General features: G+C 33.2%; 1 protein-coding gene across 1 annotated transcript; it reads left to right on the plus strand.

Moving 5' to 3' along the window:
- Nucleotides 1–1,045: 1,045 nt before the first annotated feature.
- On the plus strand, nt 1,046–4,666 carry LOC149556605 (putative laccase-17). The gene is made up of 6 exons (XM_089830999.1): nt 1,046–1,299; nt 1,502–1,653; nt 1,822–2,066; nt 2,946–3,074; nt 3,177–4,112; nt 4,204–4,666. The coding sequence occupies exons 1-6, from the start codon at nt 1,153–1,155 to the stop codon at nt 4,332–4,334; spliced, it is 1,740 nt and encodes a 579-aa protein (XP_089687125.1). The 5' UTR covers nt 1,046–1,152; the 3' UTR covers nt 4,335–4,666.
- The last annotated feature ends 13,783 nt before the right edge of the window (nt 4,667–18,449 follow it).

Below are 18,449 nucleotides of genomic sequence, written 5' to 3' on the forward strand. Positions count from 1 at the left end.
CCTTATTTTCATCATATTGTCATTTAATTAGTAGCGATAACATATAATTCAAAAAAACTCAACGAAAAATGTAATCTTCTACTAAAAATATAACCATCCAACATTTCTAACTTTAATATAAATAATTTTTCAATAAAATGACATTGAGGAAAAACCACTGTGGTAGAAGATTAGAGGCAAATTTTTCAATTACAAAGACATTTTCCAATAGATGAAATATGTTAGTATTTACGTAGAAGATAAAGAAAATGATTGTTCTATTGAGATAAACAGCCACTAAACTTCAACCGAATAATTATATCTCTGTGTTAGGTGTATTGTGTGATGTAATTGCTCTACTTTCTACTTCATCGGATTGTTCATATGCTTCAATGCTTGTTAACAAAGTTTACATCTAATTATAATCAATTTCACTTCATCAAAGACGAGGCAATCCAAAAGTCTCGAATGAAAGACAATGGGATGATTACAATTTCACTTCACATATCTATCATCTAACTTTAGTTCCATCAATTGTAATGGAGAGGGAAATGGTCAATTGCAATAATGATCTTACATAGGCACATATTAAGGTATATCTGTCTTCAATAGTTAACAACATTATTTTTTCTTTGTTTGGAGGTGTGCTGTAGAAGGTAAGCATGGGCCATTGTGAAGAGCTGTTAACCACACAGAGGCTATGAACAACATTTTTCTTGTTTACAATACAACGACAGCTTACTGGCTGGAATCTTTTCTCTCCCGAGGTAAGTATTATCTGCTAACAACCCTTGAAGACAAAATGTAATAATAAAACAGGAGACTTTTATGATCATTCACTATAGAGAAGGATGTCCAATATGGCTAATAACAATATGATGTTATGCCGCTGACTTGATTGGAAACAATGGACTATTCGTTGGAGGAATATATGCAGATATTTTTGTGGGTTCTTTGAGCTTTTATCTTACAACGTCACAAATGATCTCACTCTCTCCACTTCAGGGCTTACCAAACCCCACCCAATTCATAAATTTCTGATATAAATATTCCATCTCAGTTGGCCCGTGAGAATAACATGATCCAGCTGTTAAAGTGGGTACATTGAGTTTTCATGTGAGCGTCCTTTGCTCCAAGAGTAGGAATTTCTTTGTTTCTTTCTCGTACAATTCAATGGATATGGAAGATGTATGGTTTCATCAGAATTTCTCTGAGAAAAAGCTTCTGCTGCTGCTTGTCTGCATTGTTCTTGCGGCAGGCACCGCCGTGGCACACCCATTCTTCCCATTTTACTTCCCATTTTATACACACACTTTTGTTGTAAGTACCGGTAGATCAAATTTATTGGAATTCATTCAGTTACTTTGCTAATCTGATTTTTGATAATGTGAGAAAAACTCTTGTAATATCTTGAATCTAAAAACATTTGTATGTTTAAATAATTTAGCACTAGCTTTTTACTGATCAATAATATGTACTCCAATTTTATATCTCTTCCCTTCTTTTGCTTGGACCATTACAGATTGAGTCCAAGTCAGTGGAGAGGCTTTGTGGGAGCCATGATATAATCACAGTGAATGGGCAGTTCCCGGGCCCAACGCTCTCTGTTAACAATGGAGACACTCTTATTGTCAAAGTCATTAATAAGTCTCAGTACAATGCTACAATTCACTGGTTTGTCTAACGCTTTACTGTCACCCTTCAACATCACATATTAAGGGAAAAATTAAGCTTAGAAAAAAAAGTCAATTTCGACTATTTAACACTTTTAGTTTAGAAATCAAATCTTACTGTATGATGTTTAAGCCACACTTTACTAAATTAGTGAACTAAATGTTTCAGGCATGGAGTGCGGCAGATGCGTACAGGGTGGTCTGATGGACCAGAATATATAACACAATGTCCCATCCTACCTGGCGAAAGTTACACATATAGGTTCACCATAAGTGGCCAAGAAGGCACTTTGTGGTGGCATGCACACAGCTCCTGGCTCAGAGCTACTGTCTATGGTGCCTTGATTGTTTTGCCCAGATTTGGAACTTTCTATCCCTTCCCCAAGCCTGCTCAAGAGATTCCTATCTTACTAGGTATATAGATGCTACATAACTATCTCTTTCATGTAATATTTAGTTAACCTTCTTATGTGTATAGTTTGTTGATGTTGTTATTAGAATTTTATCGTAGAGATATTAAAGTCAAACTTATTGTTTTATTATAGTATTATTATTATGACTGAATTTTGTAGATTTTGAATCAATTTTATTGATCTATGTTTCATGAGTAGTAGAGAAAGTTGATAACTAGCACAATTTATCTTGTTCAACAAAATATCTCCTACTTATCAATTGACAAACTAAATGAACTCTATAATGAATGGTTGATAAGATCAACACTAATCGAAAGGTTTACAAATAGAGTAGCAAGCTAATTGGACTTATCCTCGGAGGGAACTCCATGATTAAATGTGCTTGAATTGGAACTAAAGTGAGATGGGTGACCTCCCAAGAAGGCCTAATGCTTCACTTGTGTAAGCATCACCTAGATGTATCGCTTGTGAAACATATGACAATGATAAGGAGGAGATATCTTCTACATCAAGTGAATTTGTTGTGTGTGTATGTATGTGTGCGTGTATGTTTTTTTGAATGAGTAGTGGTTTGCAAGAACCCATCTCTCATGAGGATGAATTGAAAACGTAGCACTAATTGCGCTCTGATGACCCTCATAGAGGTGAAGCATTGGACTTTCTTGAAAGGTTATCCATCCCACACCATTCCAACTCCCACCTTGAAACAAATAGAAAATGTATTAAATGAGCTTAACCTTAAAGAAAACTCCACTATTAAGTATTCTTCAATAGTCAGATGGATAAAATGCTCCTTCGTCAAATTCTTGAATCATTGACCAATTTGTTTATGTTCCCAATTTTTATTACTTTGAGATGTATAACGGGTATGTATGAACAGGGGAATGGTGGAACAGCAATCCCATCGACGTGATAAATGAAGCAACGCGAACAGGAGGCAACGCTAACATCTCTGACGCTTTTACAATCAATGGACAGCCAGGAGATCTATTTCAGTGCTCAACTTCAGGTGCCATAACATTATCAAAATTAACTTAGTTTTGCTATAAATCAGTTACATATGTTTCTAGTGCAATGAGGAGAAATGATGACATTCTAGTGATGAATGCAGACACATTTAGAGTTGGTGTGAAGACAGGGGAGACTAATATAGTACGGGTCATTAACGCTGCAATGACTGCGGATCTATTCGTGGCCATTGCAGACCACGAAATGACAGTAGTTGGAGTGGACGCTTCATACACAAAACCCTACAAAACAAACATTCTTGTGTTGGGTCCTGGCCAAACAACGGATGTGCTCGTGACTTTCGACAAAGCAGGAGGAAGTTACTACATTGCTGCTCGAGCATATGCCAGCGCTAAGGGAGTCCAATTTGACAACACCACCACCACTGCCATCTTTGAATACAACAATGGAAGTTCCCCTAATTTGCCTTTTCTTCCATTCTACAACGACACACAATCTGCCTACAAGTTTTCTTCAAGCCTGAGGAGCCTGGCCTCCCAAGAACACCCTGTTTTTGTTCCTCTGACAGTGGAGGAAACTCTTTTCTACACTGTGGGATTGGGCCTGCTCAACTGCCCAGAAAAATCATGCCTCGGTCCAAACGGAACAAGACTTGCAGCAAGTATGAACAACCACTCATTCGTTCTCCCATCTTCTCATTCAATACTTCAAGCCCATCATTTTGGAATCAAAGGAGTTTTCAGCGATGGCTTCCCTGATACTCCTCCAGTGCAGTTCGATTACACTGGGCAGAACATAAGCAGGAGCCTCTGGTCTCCACTGAAGACAACCACTGTGAAAGTGTTGAAATATAACACGGCGGTGCAGGTGATTCTTCAGGGGACTAATATCGTGGCCGGGGAAAGCCACCCAATTCATTTGCATGGATATGACTTTTACATTGTGGGTTCTGGATTCGGGAACTATAATGCAGCAACAGATCCATCAAAATTCAATCTTGTGGATCCTCCCATGCGTAACACTCTCAATCTTCCAGTCAATGGATGGGCTGCCATTCGTTTTGTTGCTGACAATCCTGGTAAAGATTGAATTTTTAACAGTTTCTGACTCTTTTTTCTTTTATAATCATGCGGCCTTTGAATTTGTTGTTGAATTGAATGGGTGTGCAGGAACATGGCTGATGCACTGTCATCTGGATTTGCACATTGGGTGGGGTTTAGCAATGGTTTTTGTCGTTGAAAATGGAATGGATTTCATATCAACTCTGGAACTGCCTCCTCCAGATCTTCCTATCTGTTGAGGGAAACTTCATTTCATTGCTCATAGACGAACAGACAAAACTGTTCGCTTTCGTCATTGTTTCTTAATTTACCAACTCATTATTTCCCTATGAAGTCGATTGTTTTCAATATTTCCGAGTGTTTACCATTTGTATCTCTGTCCAACTCCATCTTCCGGTGTTGTTAAACCAAAATTACGTTGCTTTTTCTTATTGAATAGAAAGATCCTCCCTCTTGTCATGGTTATGAATCGTGAAGAACGTAGAGAGGAGATTATTGTTATTCCATAATGGTCATTTCAAGCTGTACAGATTTGTATTTTATATTCCCAAAGCATCCATATTATTCAAAAGGCTCGTGACTCGAATGATGAACATCAAATCATTGATTGTTAAAAAAATGCCATACAGACTCGATTGAAGCTTAGACTATTTTGATTGTCATCATTAATTGTTCCATGCGCCATTTCATTATACATAACGAAAACCTTGGTTACTGTGATGGTACCCAAACCAGATTCTCTTATGATGGAGCCCACGGACAATAGAAGTTCTTACCGTTCATGATAACTCTAAAGAAAAAATATTGTACCTTTTTAAAATATTTTAAGTTAATTAGTCATGTAGTTAATGATATTTTTGCAATTTATATTGTCATGAAATTGTTTTAAGATTAAATTGTATTAGATTTTTAATGTTGGATCACATTCTATAATCTATTGTTGAGATAATAGAGATTTGAAGAGAAAATGGTTTTTCCAAATCAAATTAGTTAAAGAACAATGAAAGAAAGTTGAAAGCAAAGACTATAAAAATGAAAAAATATATTGTTATAAGATTTTATTGTGCTTATTTTTCTCAATCAACAGTTCAGATCACATTCTATAATCATCATTGGGATAATATAAATTTGAATGAGAGGAAATGGTTTGTTGCAAACCAAAACTAAATAAAAAGGCATTAACAAAATAGTGAAGGTCGAAAGCCACTATTATAAAAATGGTAAAAAAATGAAAAAAAAGAAACCCAAAATAATCTACAAACCTACATAAATCATTAGTAAAGACTTTATCACGAATTCTACGCAAATTAATAATTATTATACTTTAAAATACTATGGTTCTAGACTATTCCAGAGGTTGTGATTGACCAATTTTACAAATTTATGTATGTAAAGGTTTACATGATTTGAGTTAGTAGATTCCTAATATAAATTCCATACAAAAGCATATTCAAGGGGTTCACTTGAGGTGTGTAAAAGACTAATAAAGTACATTAAAAGGTGCTCCATAAGGCATACTACTGAAAACCTCATCAACAAAAAATATGATAAAATGAGAAATTAAAACTTTAAAATCAACTCAAACTAAGTCACAATGAAATCCTTAGATGTTGTCAATTAGAGGATTTCAAAGAGAGTGGATATGAATAGTGCTACAAAGACATACATGCATCCATACAACTCAAGTAGGATGGTGAAAACCAAGATGTTCTAAAAGAATATCCAAAGTTACATGGAGATGTGTATTAGGGTTTAGAATAGAAGGAAACAATGATTTTTTTTCTTGTTGTTGTAATGTGAGTATATTTTTATTAATTGAAAAAATAGTTTTTTAGGGGCATGAAACCCATATACAAAAATTTAAGATTTAAACATTCAGAGCCCAAGAAATCCAAAACCTTGAATTAGAGACAACATTAGAAGGAAAGAACAAAAATCTAGTCCATAACCAAAAGGAAAGTAGAGCATCAACAAAACTAAACGACAACAAAAAAAACAAACAAAAGAAAATAAATGCATATTTTTTAGAAGTTGAATCATTTCGTCCTCCAAATAAATTATATTTTCTATAGAAACCTTAGAGATTTCTTCAACCTTCTTGCTAATAATATGTGATGCCAACATCTTGATAAAAGTCCTGATCCTTTTACGAGGCATCAATTTTTCTGCCCTCACTAACCTCCTGAGAGTCATCAACCTACACAATAGTATTGGGCTCTTTTCCAATTTGCTAAGAATAATTGTTAGGTATAGGGAAGAAGCTTTTAGAATTTTATTACTTTGCTCTCCAATCTTCTAAAGAGAATCTTCAACATCAACAATCTTACCTTCCATACTACAAAGATAGGAGAGATTCAACCTATCCCATCAACTTATCATGTTAGAGAAGGTAGAGTATTTTTTTAGTCAAATATTGTCCTGTAATGCCCCACCCAGAGATCCTTGGAACAAGGATAAATAATAACCAATATTTTTTTTTAAAGAAACAAGCATAGATTTAAACAACATCAACATGAAACTAATCAAAAGATCACAACAGAAGACTTACCCAAAAAATCCAAGTTGTAGTGCTTGCCCCTTGTTCACATTTTTTCTATCATTGTTGAACTCTTTTAGGGCTAGTTTTATGTTGATGGTTAGTAACATTGTTTGAGATAGTGTGCTATGGATTCAACTAATATATGATAAGATTACTTGGTACTTTACATTTCATGTATGCATGATGATTATTTTCAGTGTTTGTAGTTATTAATGATGATTGGTAAGATGATTTATTATCATATGTGTTTTCTTATGGATACTTACCCCATACTTGCATGTGTATGGTGTGCGTATTTATTCTTATGTATGGCGTGTCTGATGTGGTTAAGGAAGGGAGTCGTAGTCACCTGCTAGTCAGGATCTACACGATGCACCACTTCCTGTCATTGCCTATTTAGTTTAGTATATATTGTATGTACATGAGTGGTTTTTATGCAAGTTGCAGGTATCAAGTATCGACTTCCCTGAATTGCCAGGATGAGCATACCCTATCGCATTATCTCAATGATAAGAGAGGTGAGATAAATTCTCAAGTCCAAATCCCAACCCTTTAAGCCATTTGTCCTAATTGGAAATTAGGACAAGTAACTGAGTTGAGTACCCTCTGAATACGTCAAATGACGTAATTCATGATATTAACACTTGGTTTGATTTTGTATGTATTTTGGCTATGATGGGTTTTTCGCATTTTACCTTGTAAGTCTTTGGAGTATTTTCTATTAATTAAGCCTAATTAAAAGATTTAATTAATGGTTTAATTTAATAGAAAATTAATATGGTATTTTAATATTTATTTTATTTAATTAATTAGGAAATTAATTAAATAAAATAATTAAATTTGAAGATAAAAGTTATAATTTTAAAGTTGGAATGTGATAATATTTATTTAAGTTAATAAATATTTTAGCAATTAAGTTTTGAAAATGTAAAAGTGGAAAATATATTAAAATTATTAAAAGATTCTAGATTTCATGTGAATAAAATATAAATATATTAAGATAAAATAAGTGGAATTATTAAAGTTAGTGCATGAGATTTAATAAATAAATTAATTAAATTGAAAAGAGTAAAGTAAATATTATATTAATTATTGTGCATTATTTTAATATTCAGGAGTTTGCAAATTCTCGAGAGTTGTCATGTAGACAACATAGGAGCTTGCACTCTAAGAATGCACAAGTTGTCGACACTTAGGAGTTTGCATATTATTTGAGCACATGGTGTCTACAACCTTATGACTCATCTAGAAGGTTGGAGAAGACTCATGCTTAGTTGTCATGCTTATCTTCTAGTTGTTTCTAGAGACATTCTAGATGCATTTTAGAGGCCTTTAAATAGAGGCTCTCCTAGTGCGTTTGGACAAGCTTCAAAGCTTACATGCATTTGAGAAGCTCATATGCTTCTACATGCTTATATGTTTCTACATGCTCCTATGCTTCTTCAAGCACTTTTAATCACGTGGGAGGTTTCAGTAGGCTTGGATCTTGGAGGAATTGCGAATGTTGGAGAAGGAAGGGATTTTCTATGGACTTATGAGGGATGGAAAATTAGCATTAGTGTCTAGGTGCACTAGTGATAATCACATATTCTATTTGCACTCTTTCTCTTCCTATCTTCATCGTGTCTGTTATATGTGTCTGAATATTCTCTATGATTAAATTTGTAATTTGAAATTGGAATCTAGATATTTTATTTGGTTGAGAAGAAAACAATGGAAAAACTCTAGTTTCAATTTAGGAAGGAAACTAGATCTAAATCGTGCTTGGGTTCGAATTAGAATCGAATTGAGAAATAGATTTGAAAATGTTTTCAAAACTAATAGTCAGACCTATTAGGTGGAATATTGAATAAAGTTAGAGATCAATTATTTTAAAAGGAAAATATTGTGTGTATGTTCTCTGTAGAAATGTACCCATTCATATTTACAAATCTGCATACTTATGTACTTATATATATATATATATATATATATGTATGTATGTATGTATGTATGTATGTATGTATGTATGTATACATGTATGTATATATATGTATGTATATATATACATACATACATATATATATATACATACATATATATACATATATATACATATATACATATATACATACATATATATACATATATACATATATACATACATATATACATATATACATATATACATACATATATACATATATACATATATACATATACATATATACATATATACATATATATATACATATATACATATATACATATATACATATATATATACATATATATATATATATATACATATATATATATATATATACATATATATATATCATTGAAAAGTCAAATATTAAAAAGCGCAATGAAAAAATTATATCCGAATCGTGCATGCGAAATACGTTTGAAAAGAAAATGTTTTAATAAAAATATATTTAATTATGCATTGGGGAGGGGCAAATTACCCACCCCCTACCCCCGCATCTTTCATATATATAATTACGGCCTGCGGTTGGTGATCGACTATACCACTATCGCAGGTACTGCGACTACTGTCGCAAGCCCTGCGACAAGGTACAGGCACCGCACTGCACCCTTTTAAGATGGGACGTTAGTGATATAAATCACTTTATAATTCATTTTTTTTTTAAATGCAGTTATATGATTCAAATTTTATAATTCAATTTTGTATTGGTAATTTTTATATATATTGATTTTTTTATATGATATATATATATATATATATATATATATATATATATATATATATAATATTAATAAAATTTTATTTAAGTAATTAATCAAGTCAATAAGTTTTCAAATTAGTGATACAGTTAGAATGAACTTTAATATTTAAAGTTATCGATTATTTTGGGGTCCTTGGAATTGTAAATCGATTTATTGAAAATGACATGATTATAATTTGTCAATTATTATTAAAAAGGAGAGATATTTGATATACCTTAATGGTGTTGAGAGTTAGTTAAATATTAACCAATGAAGTTTTCTAAGGTTCTCTTGAGCGATCATTTATAGTTTCGATGAGTTTATTATTTATTAATGTTTGTTGGGTCTAACAAACTATTAATAAATAATAGTTTAAATAGTTATTAATTAATCTAATTAGAGTTAATCTAGTGGAGATTATTAAAGATATTAATTTTTGAATTTGGAGTATAATTGATTTTTAATCAATTGATATTCATTGATTTGATATTATAACTATGATATTAATAATTAAGTTATGCGATAGAGTCTTATTTGAAATGATTATCGATAATACGAATTGGTTAAGGGAATGTTAGTATTCTTTGAAAGAATGATGAATGTGGTCATTATATAGATTTATTAATAAGATATAACTTGTTGTTTATATTAGAGAATTGGATTATGGTTGGCCTTAACTTACAAATAATGACTAGTTATTAATTGGGTCGTTGATATGGATATGTAATTATTAATTAAATTAATTAATTAGAGTTCATTAATTTAATTAATAATTAAGTTATGTAATAAAGTTTAATTGGTAAGCTTCGATTCCTCTAGCGAAGATGTAAAGTATTTACATTTAAGTTGATAAAATGACTTGAATAAAGATTTTAGATATTTTAATGGTTGTTAGTGATGATTTAATCAAGAGACTTAAGATTTAGTAATATTTAATTGAGTTTTAATTAAATGATATAGGGTCATGGATTGTGTTCCTATGAGAATTATTACTTAATTAATGATTTAATAAAGCATGGCATTTTAAGTAAGGATAGTTAGTCTTGATGTTATCTTCCTATTCGAAAGACTAGTAACTGACTTTCTTATAATTTAAACGAGTAATGATCCTTTGATTATGTTGAGAAGTTGAAGTAACATTAAGGAAGAGTTATTCAATTAGTAACATTAATCTTAGCAAAATAAAGTGAACGATTTAATGAGTAAGTATTTACCCTTAAGTTATTCTTAGAATATTATTTTAAATAATGGAAAGAATAATGCTATCGGGGAAACAAACGGGTTGACATGTAGGTCAAATGGTAAATCTTATATACTCAAAGTATACCTGCAAACAAAAAACAAAAAACCTCTACACTTAATTCAGTTATGTAATTTTTAGTAAACCAAAACATGTGTTTGCATTGTGTTTTCTCCATGCTTCTTGTTTTGGGTTTTTGGGTTGACTAGTATTGACCAATCTTAAGTTGTTACCAGAGGCTCGGGGGTTATGAGATGTGATGACATGTTGATCTTATTTGGTCTCAATCTTTCTAAACCCAACCATGGTTATGTGATGGAATGCTCTATGTGATGTTTGTATTTATTGATTGTTATTGCTCATCAGTCTTCTTGAGTGAAGCTAAGTCATATGTATCTGAGACACTTGACTTAACCATTTTTGAGTCATCAATCAGTTATCCTTGGATTACTTTTCAGTCACCATGATGGGACTGAAATGTTGATTTACTTCTTGATGATGTCATGTTGTGACATGTTTTGACTCAACCATTTTGGAGTCTTTGATCAGTATGATTTTGAGATATATTTTGGTTATTGAGAACCAATGGATACTTTTGATTATCAGTGATACCTTCAGTTGCCAATAGAGAACTGTTGTGGTCATGATTTTCTATGGATGCTTTTTAGATGCTCATGGAGATTTAATGCTTTTATTGTGGATATTTGATGATTCTTATTGTGGATTATCTTTTGATTTTTCTTTCCAGTCGCTTGTATAAGACTGGGGTGATTTTTTGATTCCATGAGCTTAGGGTAGGTTATCTACTTGTAGTGTTAGGAAGTGGCTTGCAATGGGGGTCGGGGCCCTAAGTGGCTGCCAGGGTAACTCATTGTAAGTTTTGTTAATAAGTGATAACATTTACACTAAATGGGGATTAAATGAACCTAAAAAGATAATTGTTTTGGTTCACGCCCATGCCTCGAGTGCTAATATAGACTAGGATGGGAGTAGAGAGAACGCTTGGTTGCAACCTTGCATTCCATAGTATGCCTTGTCAGTATGAGAGGATACTAGTGACTGCATGAGGATCAGAAGGGACCCGTGGAGTTTAGCTAACTACCAGGGTAACTTCTACATGATATATGCGATGACACTTTCCCGCTTGCATAATAGGTTTCCTACATATCATCGTGTGCCTCTAGGATTAGATGTCGGTTTTGTGATTGGAATCTTTGAGTTAGTATACTTTTAGGATTCCTGGACTTAGAGAGTATCTTTGCTATGTGATTTTTGATAGCCTGTTTGGGACTTGAGTTTATCTCCTCAGCACGGTGGGAGTGGACCACTTAGGTTCCAAGTGGTCGAGTGGTAGTGTTTTTCCACTCTTATCATTTGAGATTCGTCCGAGACACCGTGGCTGGAGCATCCTTGGTTGGTATTTATCTTCATTATGTTCTTGGATCATTATGATAGATGATATACCCTATGATGGATGTATTTATTGGTATGTTTCTTACATTGATGATTTGCATGATGTTATCTTATGCTTTATTTTGTGTGTTAGATTTCTTTCTGCATATGATGTAGTATGATTAGGAGTGACATTCCTATTATGATAATATCGATGATCTCTTCGGTGCTTGGAATGTTATGCATGGAGGGATGGCTAGGATCCATGATGGTCTAATGATGCTATTAATAGTTGGGAGGAACCGTGCACTTAGTTATTTATGTTTGTGAGATATGGTTATATTTTATGATGGATGTTTATATCTTTTGTGATGATGTATCATGTATGACATGTGGTTTCATTATGTTATTTCATCATGGATTAGAGTTAGTATGATGATGTACTATATTTACATGGATTTTTATTCTTTCAAGCCTTTCATACCCTGTGGCATGTATAGTGGATGATTGAGTAATCAAGAATGTAATTTAAGAACGTTGGACTTTTCATTATTATTTCATGTGGATGTAGTATTAGATGGAATCATTAATACTAGTTAATTTAGATGTGATTCAAAGTTAAGGGATCCATGAAGAATGTAACCTATTATATATGTTATGCTTTCTTTCAATTGGATGTTACTATTGCTTCCGTGAATGTTATGAATGGTTTTACTTTCATGTTTAAAAAAAAAATTTTGTTTGGCAAACTTAGTGATATTTTAGATTAATTCTTTGGATCCCTTGGTGGGGCATTACACAAGCAACCAATGATCTCCAAGTGTCACTACATATTAACATGTTCAAAAACCAACTATGAAAGTTAAACAAACAAGAAACCCATAGTCTACGAGCTATCAGGACTTGAAAAGGGGTACAACCCAATAGGGTATCCAAAACAGCCTTCAAATCTCAATCAACAAGTCTGGAGATACTTGTTGTTTTTTCGAGCAGGTTTTTGCATACAAATTAGGTGATACTTTACAGTATTGTATGATATCGTACAATATGACTAGGAGATACTTTTCCAATATCACATGATACTTCTTACAACTACCATATGATACTTTCTAGTATTGCATGATATACTTCACTATTACTATGTGATACTTTACCGATGTTGCACAATAGAACTTACTACTATTGTACAATACTTTCCAATATCACACAATATTTTTCTATAGTCATGCAATACTTTCCAGTATCACCCAATGCTAAATTTATGTCACCTAGGTTTGCAAAGAAATAACCTAACAAACAATTAGAAGGGGGAAAGAGTTAGAACCTCCACACTAGGGAGTACTGGAACCACAATAGTCAAGGAGCAAACACTCAAAAGCATAAGGAGATAAATTAATTCTAACATCTAATCTATAACATCTAATGTAATCATGTAGAAAGAAAAATCATAGTGAACATACATGTGCATAAATCAACTATCTCAATAAATCAAAATTACATAAACCACATGGAAACATATTCCGGTAGATACAAAGAACCATGTGAGCATCCAACTCTGGAACTAAATATGGAGGAAGGCCAACTTTGTACATCAGTCACCAATAGTGGTACAGGTAGCTAGGCCTCCCAACCATGTGAAACCCATAGGCCCACTCCGTTCGTGCTAATGGAGATAGTGATCCAACCTCCAACATACATAAAATATTCATCCATGGCTAATAGTTATGCCAAACAATATAGAGGACTAAAACCAAGATCATGAGACAATGCAATACAATAGGTCCTAGTCAAATGCTCTATGGGTCTACTATGCAAGGACTCTAGTGGAGAGTAGATCGCTTAGGATTGTGAAGCCCAAGATAAACATCGTATGGACTCTCCCTCGAGATGTCATCATGTTATGTACCCGGATGTACCATGTAGACATTTAGCTCTCAGATAAAGTGAATGGGCACATACCTTTAGGATAGTTGTACGAGTATGTAATATTTTTGTATCTTAGTTAATTACCCATGAATTCATTTAGTTATCACTTATTAGAACTTCTTCACATATGCCTTGTCAAGATAGCTGGGGTATATGAGAGAAGCCCCTCTACTGGTCTACCCCACATACCCATGCTCATCACACGATAAGCGCCCATAGGCAATGTAGTTCCCCAACCCAACCCCAATGAAAGGTTGAGAGAATTGAAACTATGCAGGTATATATCACATATGCACAGTTATAATCACCATATGCACAACCATGTGAATACCCAATTGTCTTCCTTCTATCAACCCACCTAGATGGATGTGTAGTTTTGCCTAACATATGCACAAGTATGCTTAAATAAAGTGTAGATTTGGTTAATTTAACACATAAGCATACTTAGGATGAATAGATACATAGTTTTGTTTAACACATGTGCGGGAAAATAATAAATACACAACCTTAGCAAATAAATCCACCTCATTGCTTAATGAATGCATCGATATATCAAAAGTGTAGTAGTAATTCTCAAAACTATTGTGTAGATGCATAAGTTTAAGATTTTCTTGTTGGTATTCTCACTATTTTAAATGTTTTGGTTTGTCACCAAGCTTGATTTTATTATGACCTTGTTGTTACTCTACATTTCAACCAATGGATTTATTGTTTTCTTCACAATGTAATGTTTTTTTCCACCTTTGAAGCATACTTGCATTTTAATTTTTTTCAAAAGGGTAGAAACCTTAGGTGAGTGGCTCACCATAGGTGCTAAGGCCCAGAAGTGGGCACCAAGAATCCTATGCTTGGAGCCTAAAGCCCTGTGTAGGTTGGTTTCAATTATGAGTTAGATAATAAGTGATAACATAATAAAATGAACATATGGGTTGGGTTTGGGTTTTACACTAAATAAGATAAAGATGAATGTAATGTTGGAGTATTGATCTAGTACAAGGTATAAGAATCCCCAAAGGACCACACAGTGGAAGATAAACAATAACTCAAAAATTTAGATCCAAAATAATGCTAATTCTCATAATTTAATCATAAGATTTACATCCAACATGCCCAACTATAAGGCCTTCCAGGTTATGGCCAAATACATAAGCAATTACAATAGTAATTTGCAATATCTCGCAAGATCCAAACCCTAGCTAGCCTAGATTTGCAATTTGGTAGAAATCCCCAAGAAGAATCTAAACTTTTGCTCACAATACACCAAGCAACCTTCTTATTTCTGAAGCCCCAACTACTAACTCTTCTCACAAAATTTTCTCTTCTCGGCTACTCCGGTCTAGCTGACTTCCTTCATGTTGAATGATTATGACTCTAGACTCCACAAGAACCTCTACTTATATGAAACCAAGACACACATCGACCTAGCATATTAGACATTAAATAAACACTTACATTAAATACACCCTCAAGCCAAAAGTTGTCTTGGCTACGAACATTAAATACATAACATAAATTAAATACTAAGGACAAGCCCCAAGTTTACAAGGCATAACTAACTCACATGACAACATAAGAGTAAGAACACTTAGACATTGGTTCATGTGCCAAACAACTATCCAAATCTAAGAGCACACATGCCAACTCCCTCAAATCAAAACTCATGAACACAATCTCTAAAGTCCACCAATAAAATAGGAACATGCTATTAGTAGCCACCAAAATGACTCTGACTCCAAGGTGGTAACTCCAAACTCTACACGCACTTAGGACAAGGTTTCCCAATATGCATAGAACACATCGCTAATTGTGCAAACCATAGGGTCCATAAAAATCCAATCTCAATGCTCCTACATCAAGTACTCAAAGGAGGGACACTTTTTGCATCTTACTAATCCCTAGCTCGAGGGGTTGATCCAACACTAGTACGTCATACCTATCTAGTTGGAGTGCTTAGGAAAAATATATTCTGTGCAAAAAGATGGTATTAAGCCTAGGGGTTGATCCTAGCACTATATGAAGGTAAAATGACACTCACCTAGATATTGTTGAACCCTTCACTCTTTCCTTTCCCTTGGTACTTGTTTTATCTTGATACTTTTCCATTTTACTTAAATTTCTAATTTAAGCCTCAGTTTGCACCCTGGACCTATTTGGATCCTTACTTTGTCTCCTAGCTTGGGGGAGTGGTTCCTTATGGTTCCATGTGATTGTGTGGAAAACATTCTCGAGGCTTGTATTTGGTATAGTTTGAAAAGAGAGTTGAAGAGTTTTGGTTGTGTATGAAGATATTCTAAAGATACTTTGAAGATATTTCAAGTTTATTATTATTGATGTACTCAACATAATATATTTTTAATATAATATTGTGAACCCTAAAAGGGAATTTTTTGTTGTAATTAAAAGAACCACAATGTAAAAGGGGTTAGGAATAGGAGGAAAGGGATAATAGAATTGAGAAAGCTAAATATGTATATCTTGTTTCTCTTTTTATGGAATTATAATGTTAGGAAATGTTAATGTACACTTTCGGATTTTATCATAACTTTTGCAAAGATTTTATTTGATATACATGAATTGTTTAATGTACTCTCTTCATCTTATGCATGTGATGATTATGAGATTATGGTAATGAAAATAAAACTTAAAGGATGAATGGAAAGATTGGTTAACAAACTAAAGGAGAGGAATTGAGGAATATTACATTTGATATTCTTAACATTTGGAAAGCTGTTGGAATAAATGTACTTAATTAAAAAAAACTTTTCACCCAACTTAATAACTTAGACCTAGATTTGTCAAGTTCTCTAGAAGGGCATTACAATTACATAGTCATAATTTCTCAATATTGATGAGAAATAAAGACCTAAGATCAAAGGTTTTAATAATATCTTTTGAAAGGGATGTCAAATTAAATATAGAAGAACAAGGGGGACTATTACTATTTAGGAATTTTATAATATTCATTGAATATCTCTCCACCTAGAAACCTTCTTAAAATTCAAATTTATAGAAAGAAAAAGAGCTTGATAAGTTATCATGGCCTTGGAAAGGTGATTAGTCTAAGTACCCAAATGGAGCTTGACCACTACCAAGAAATGACCATTCTCATCCAAAAGTCTCTGACACTCACTAGATTCAGGAGTACCCTTAAAGTAGCCCCACCAAAGTTAACTTTGACCCACCTAGTAGGTGGGAGATTTGAAGATTAATCCTTTTTATTTCTTCTAAAATTGGAGAAAATATACCACTCTTTATCAAGCCAGAAGGAATAAAGAATCATCACTCTAGCATTTTCCATAATAGCTCTTTCAAAAAAAATTCAAAGCTAACATTTGGACCCAAAGTTCTATCCCTCAAAACCCTATGATTGTTTTCCTTCCAAATACCCCAAAGCACATGGGAGATCAAAAAACCCTAGTGGGGATAAAATAAATTCTATCCTCTAAAGGCTTCCACTAAATCAAAATAGTCCTAGGTAGAGGAAGGGAAAGACCAAATGACCACAAGAACTTTCCCTAAATAGAAAAAGGGAAGGCATTATGACTGGCTAAATGATCCATACTTTGTTTGTCACACAAGAAAAATGAGCACCTATTAGGAAGTTGTAAACCTCTTCTAAAAAAATTATTAGTTGAGGGGATTTTATTCTAAAGGAGAATCTAGAATAAAATATTAACTTTAAGTGTTGGTCCTTTGCACTACGTCACAGACCAATAAGGGGAGTGTCCCTGGAAGAGGTCACAAATAGTCAATGTTACATAATAGTCTATCAAGGAGGAGGGAGACTATATGATAGAAACTTCAACATCTTTTGATGGAATTGTGATGTTGAGACAGATCTACAAAGGATGGAATTTTAGACTAATTTGACAGAGGTCAACCTGGTGATTACCCCTTAGATAATCTAGCATACTTGAACTTAACCCTACATGATATTTAATGATGAATAACGAGAATAAAATCAGCATGGGAATAAAGAGGCGAGATCCCAAGCCAATGGTCTTCACAAAATGAAATATTATTCCCATCACCAATTTTCCACCTACCTCTCATAAGAAAAACATCCTTCAAATAGAGAACTTGGTTTCAAATATGTGATCCATAAGGAATATCCTCAACTTCTAGGAATCTCCTAAATTTAGGGAAAGAAAATAGATATTTACTTTTCTAGATAGATGCCTAATTAGTGGGAGGAAAAGAATCTCAATTGATTGTTTAGCCAAAAGAAATTTGTTAAGAGAAAAATTGCTCCTTAAGTCTAAACCCCCTTTAGACTTAAAGGCATACAAACATTTTTCAAAAGAGTGAAGGAGAATCCTTTTTTATCCATAACTCAAAACCATAGGGACCTATTTTGAATGTGTTGAATAAAGTTTTTAACCTTTGTAGGGACACATGATATGTTGAGAGCATAAACAAAAAGACTTTGAAAAGAAGACCAATCTAATTTTTTATAGTCTAGATTAAGAGCTTGAACCCTTCCATCAAGAAAGTTTTCTACTAAACCTATTAACCTAATCTTTGTAGAATAATTTTAGGCATTTCAAA

This window comes from Cupressus sempervirens, chromosome 5 (genome assembly GCF_028749045.1).
Source record: "Cupressus sempervirens isolate cs-2001-9-10 chromosome 5, ASM2874904v1, whole genome shotgun sequence".
Taxonomy (NCBI): Eukaryota; Viridiplantae; Streptophyta; class Pinopsida; order Cupressales; family Cupressaceae; genus Cupressus; species Cupressus sempervirens.

Coding starts and splice junctions, on each gene's coding strand:
- LOC149556605 (XM_089830999.1), top strand. CDS start 1,153: ATGGATATGGAAGATGTATGGTTTCATCAGAATTTCTCTGAGAAAAAG. Junction 2,067..2,945: donor AGAGATTCCTATCTTACTAG/GTATATAGATGC, acceptor ATGTATGAACAG/GGGAATGGTGGAACAGCAAT. Junction 4,113..4,203: donor TTTTGTTGCTGACAATCCTG/GTAAAGATTGAA, acceptor ATGGGTGTGCAG/GAACATGGCTGATGCACTGT.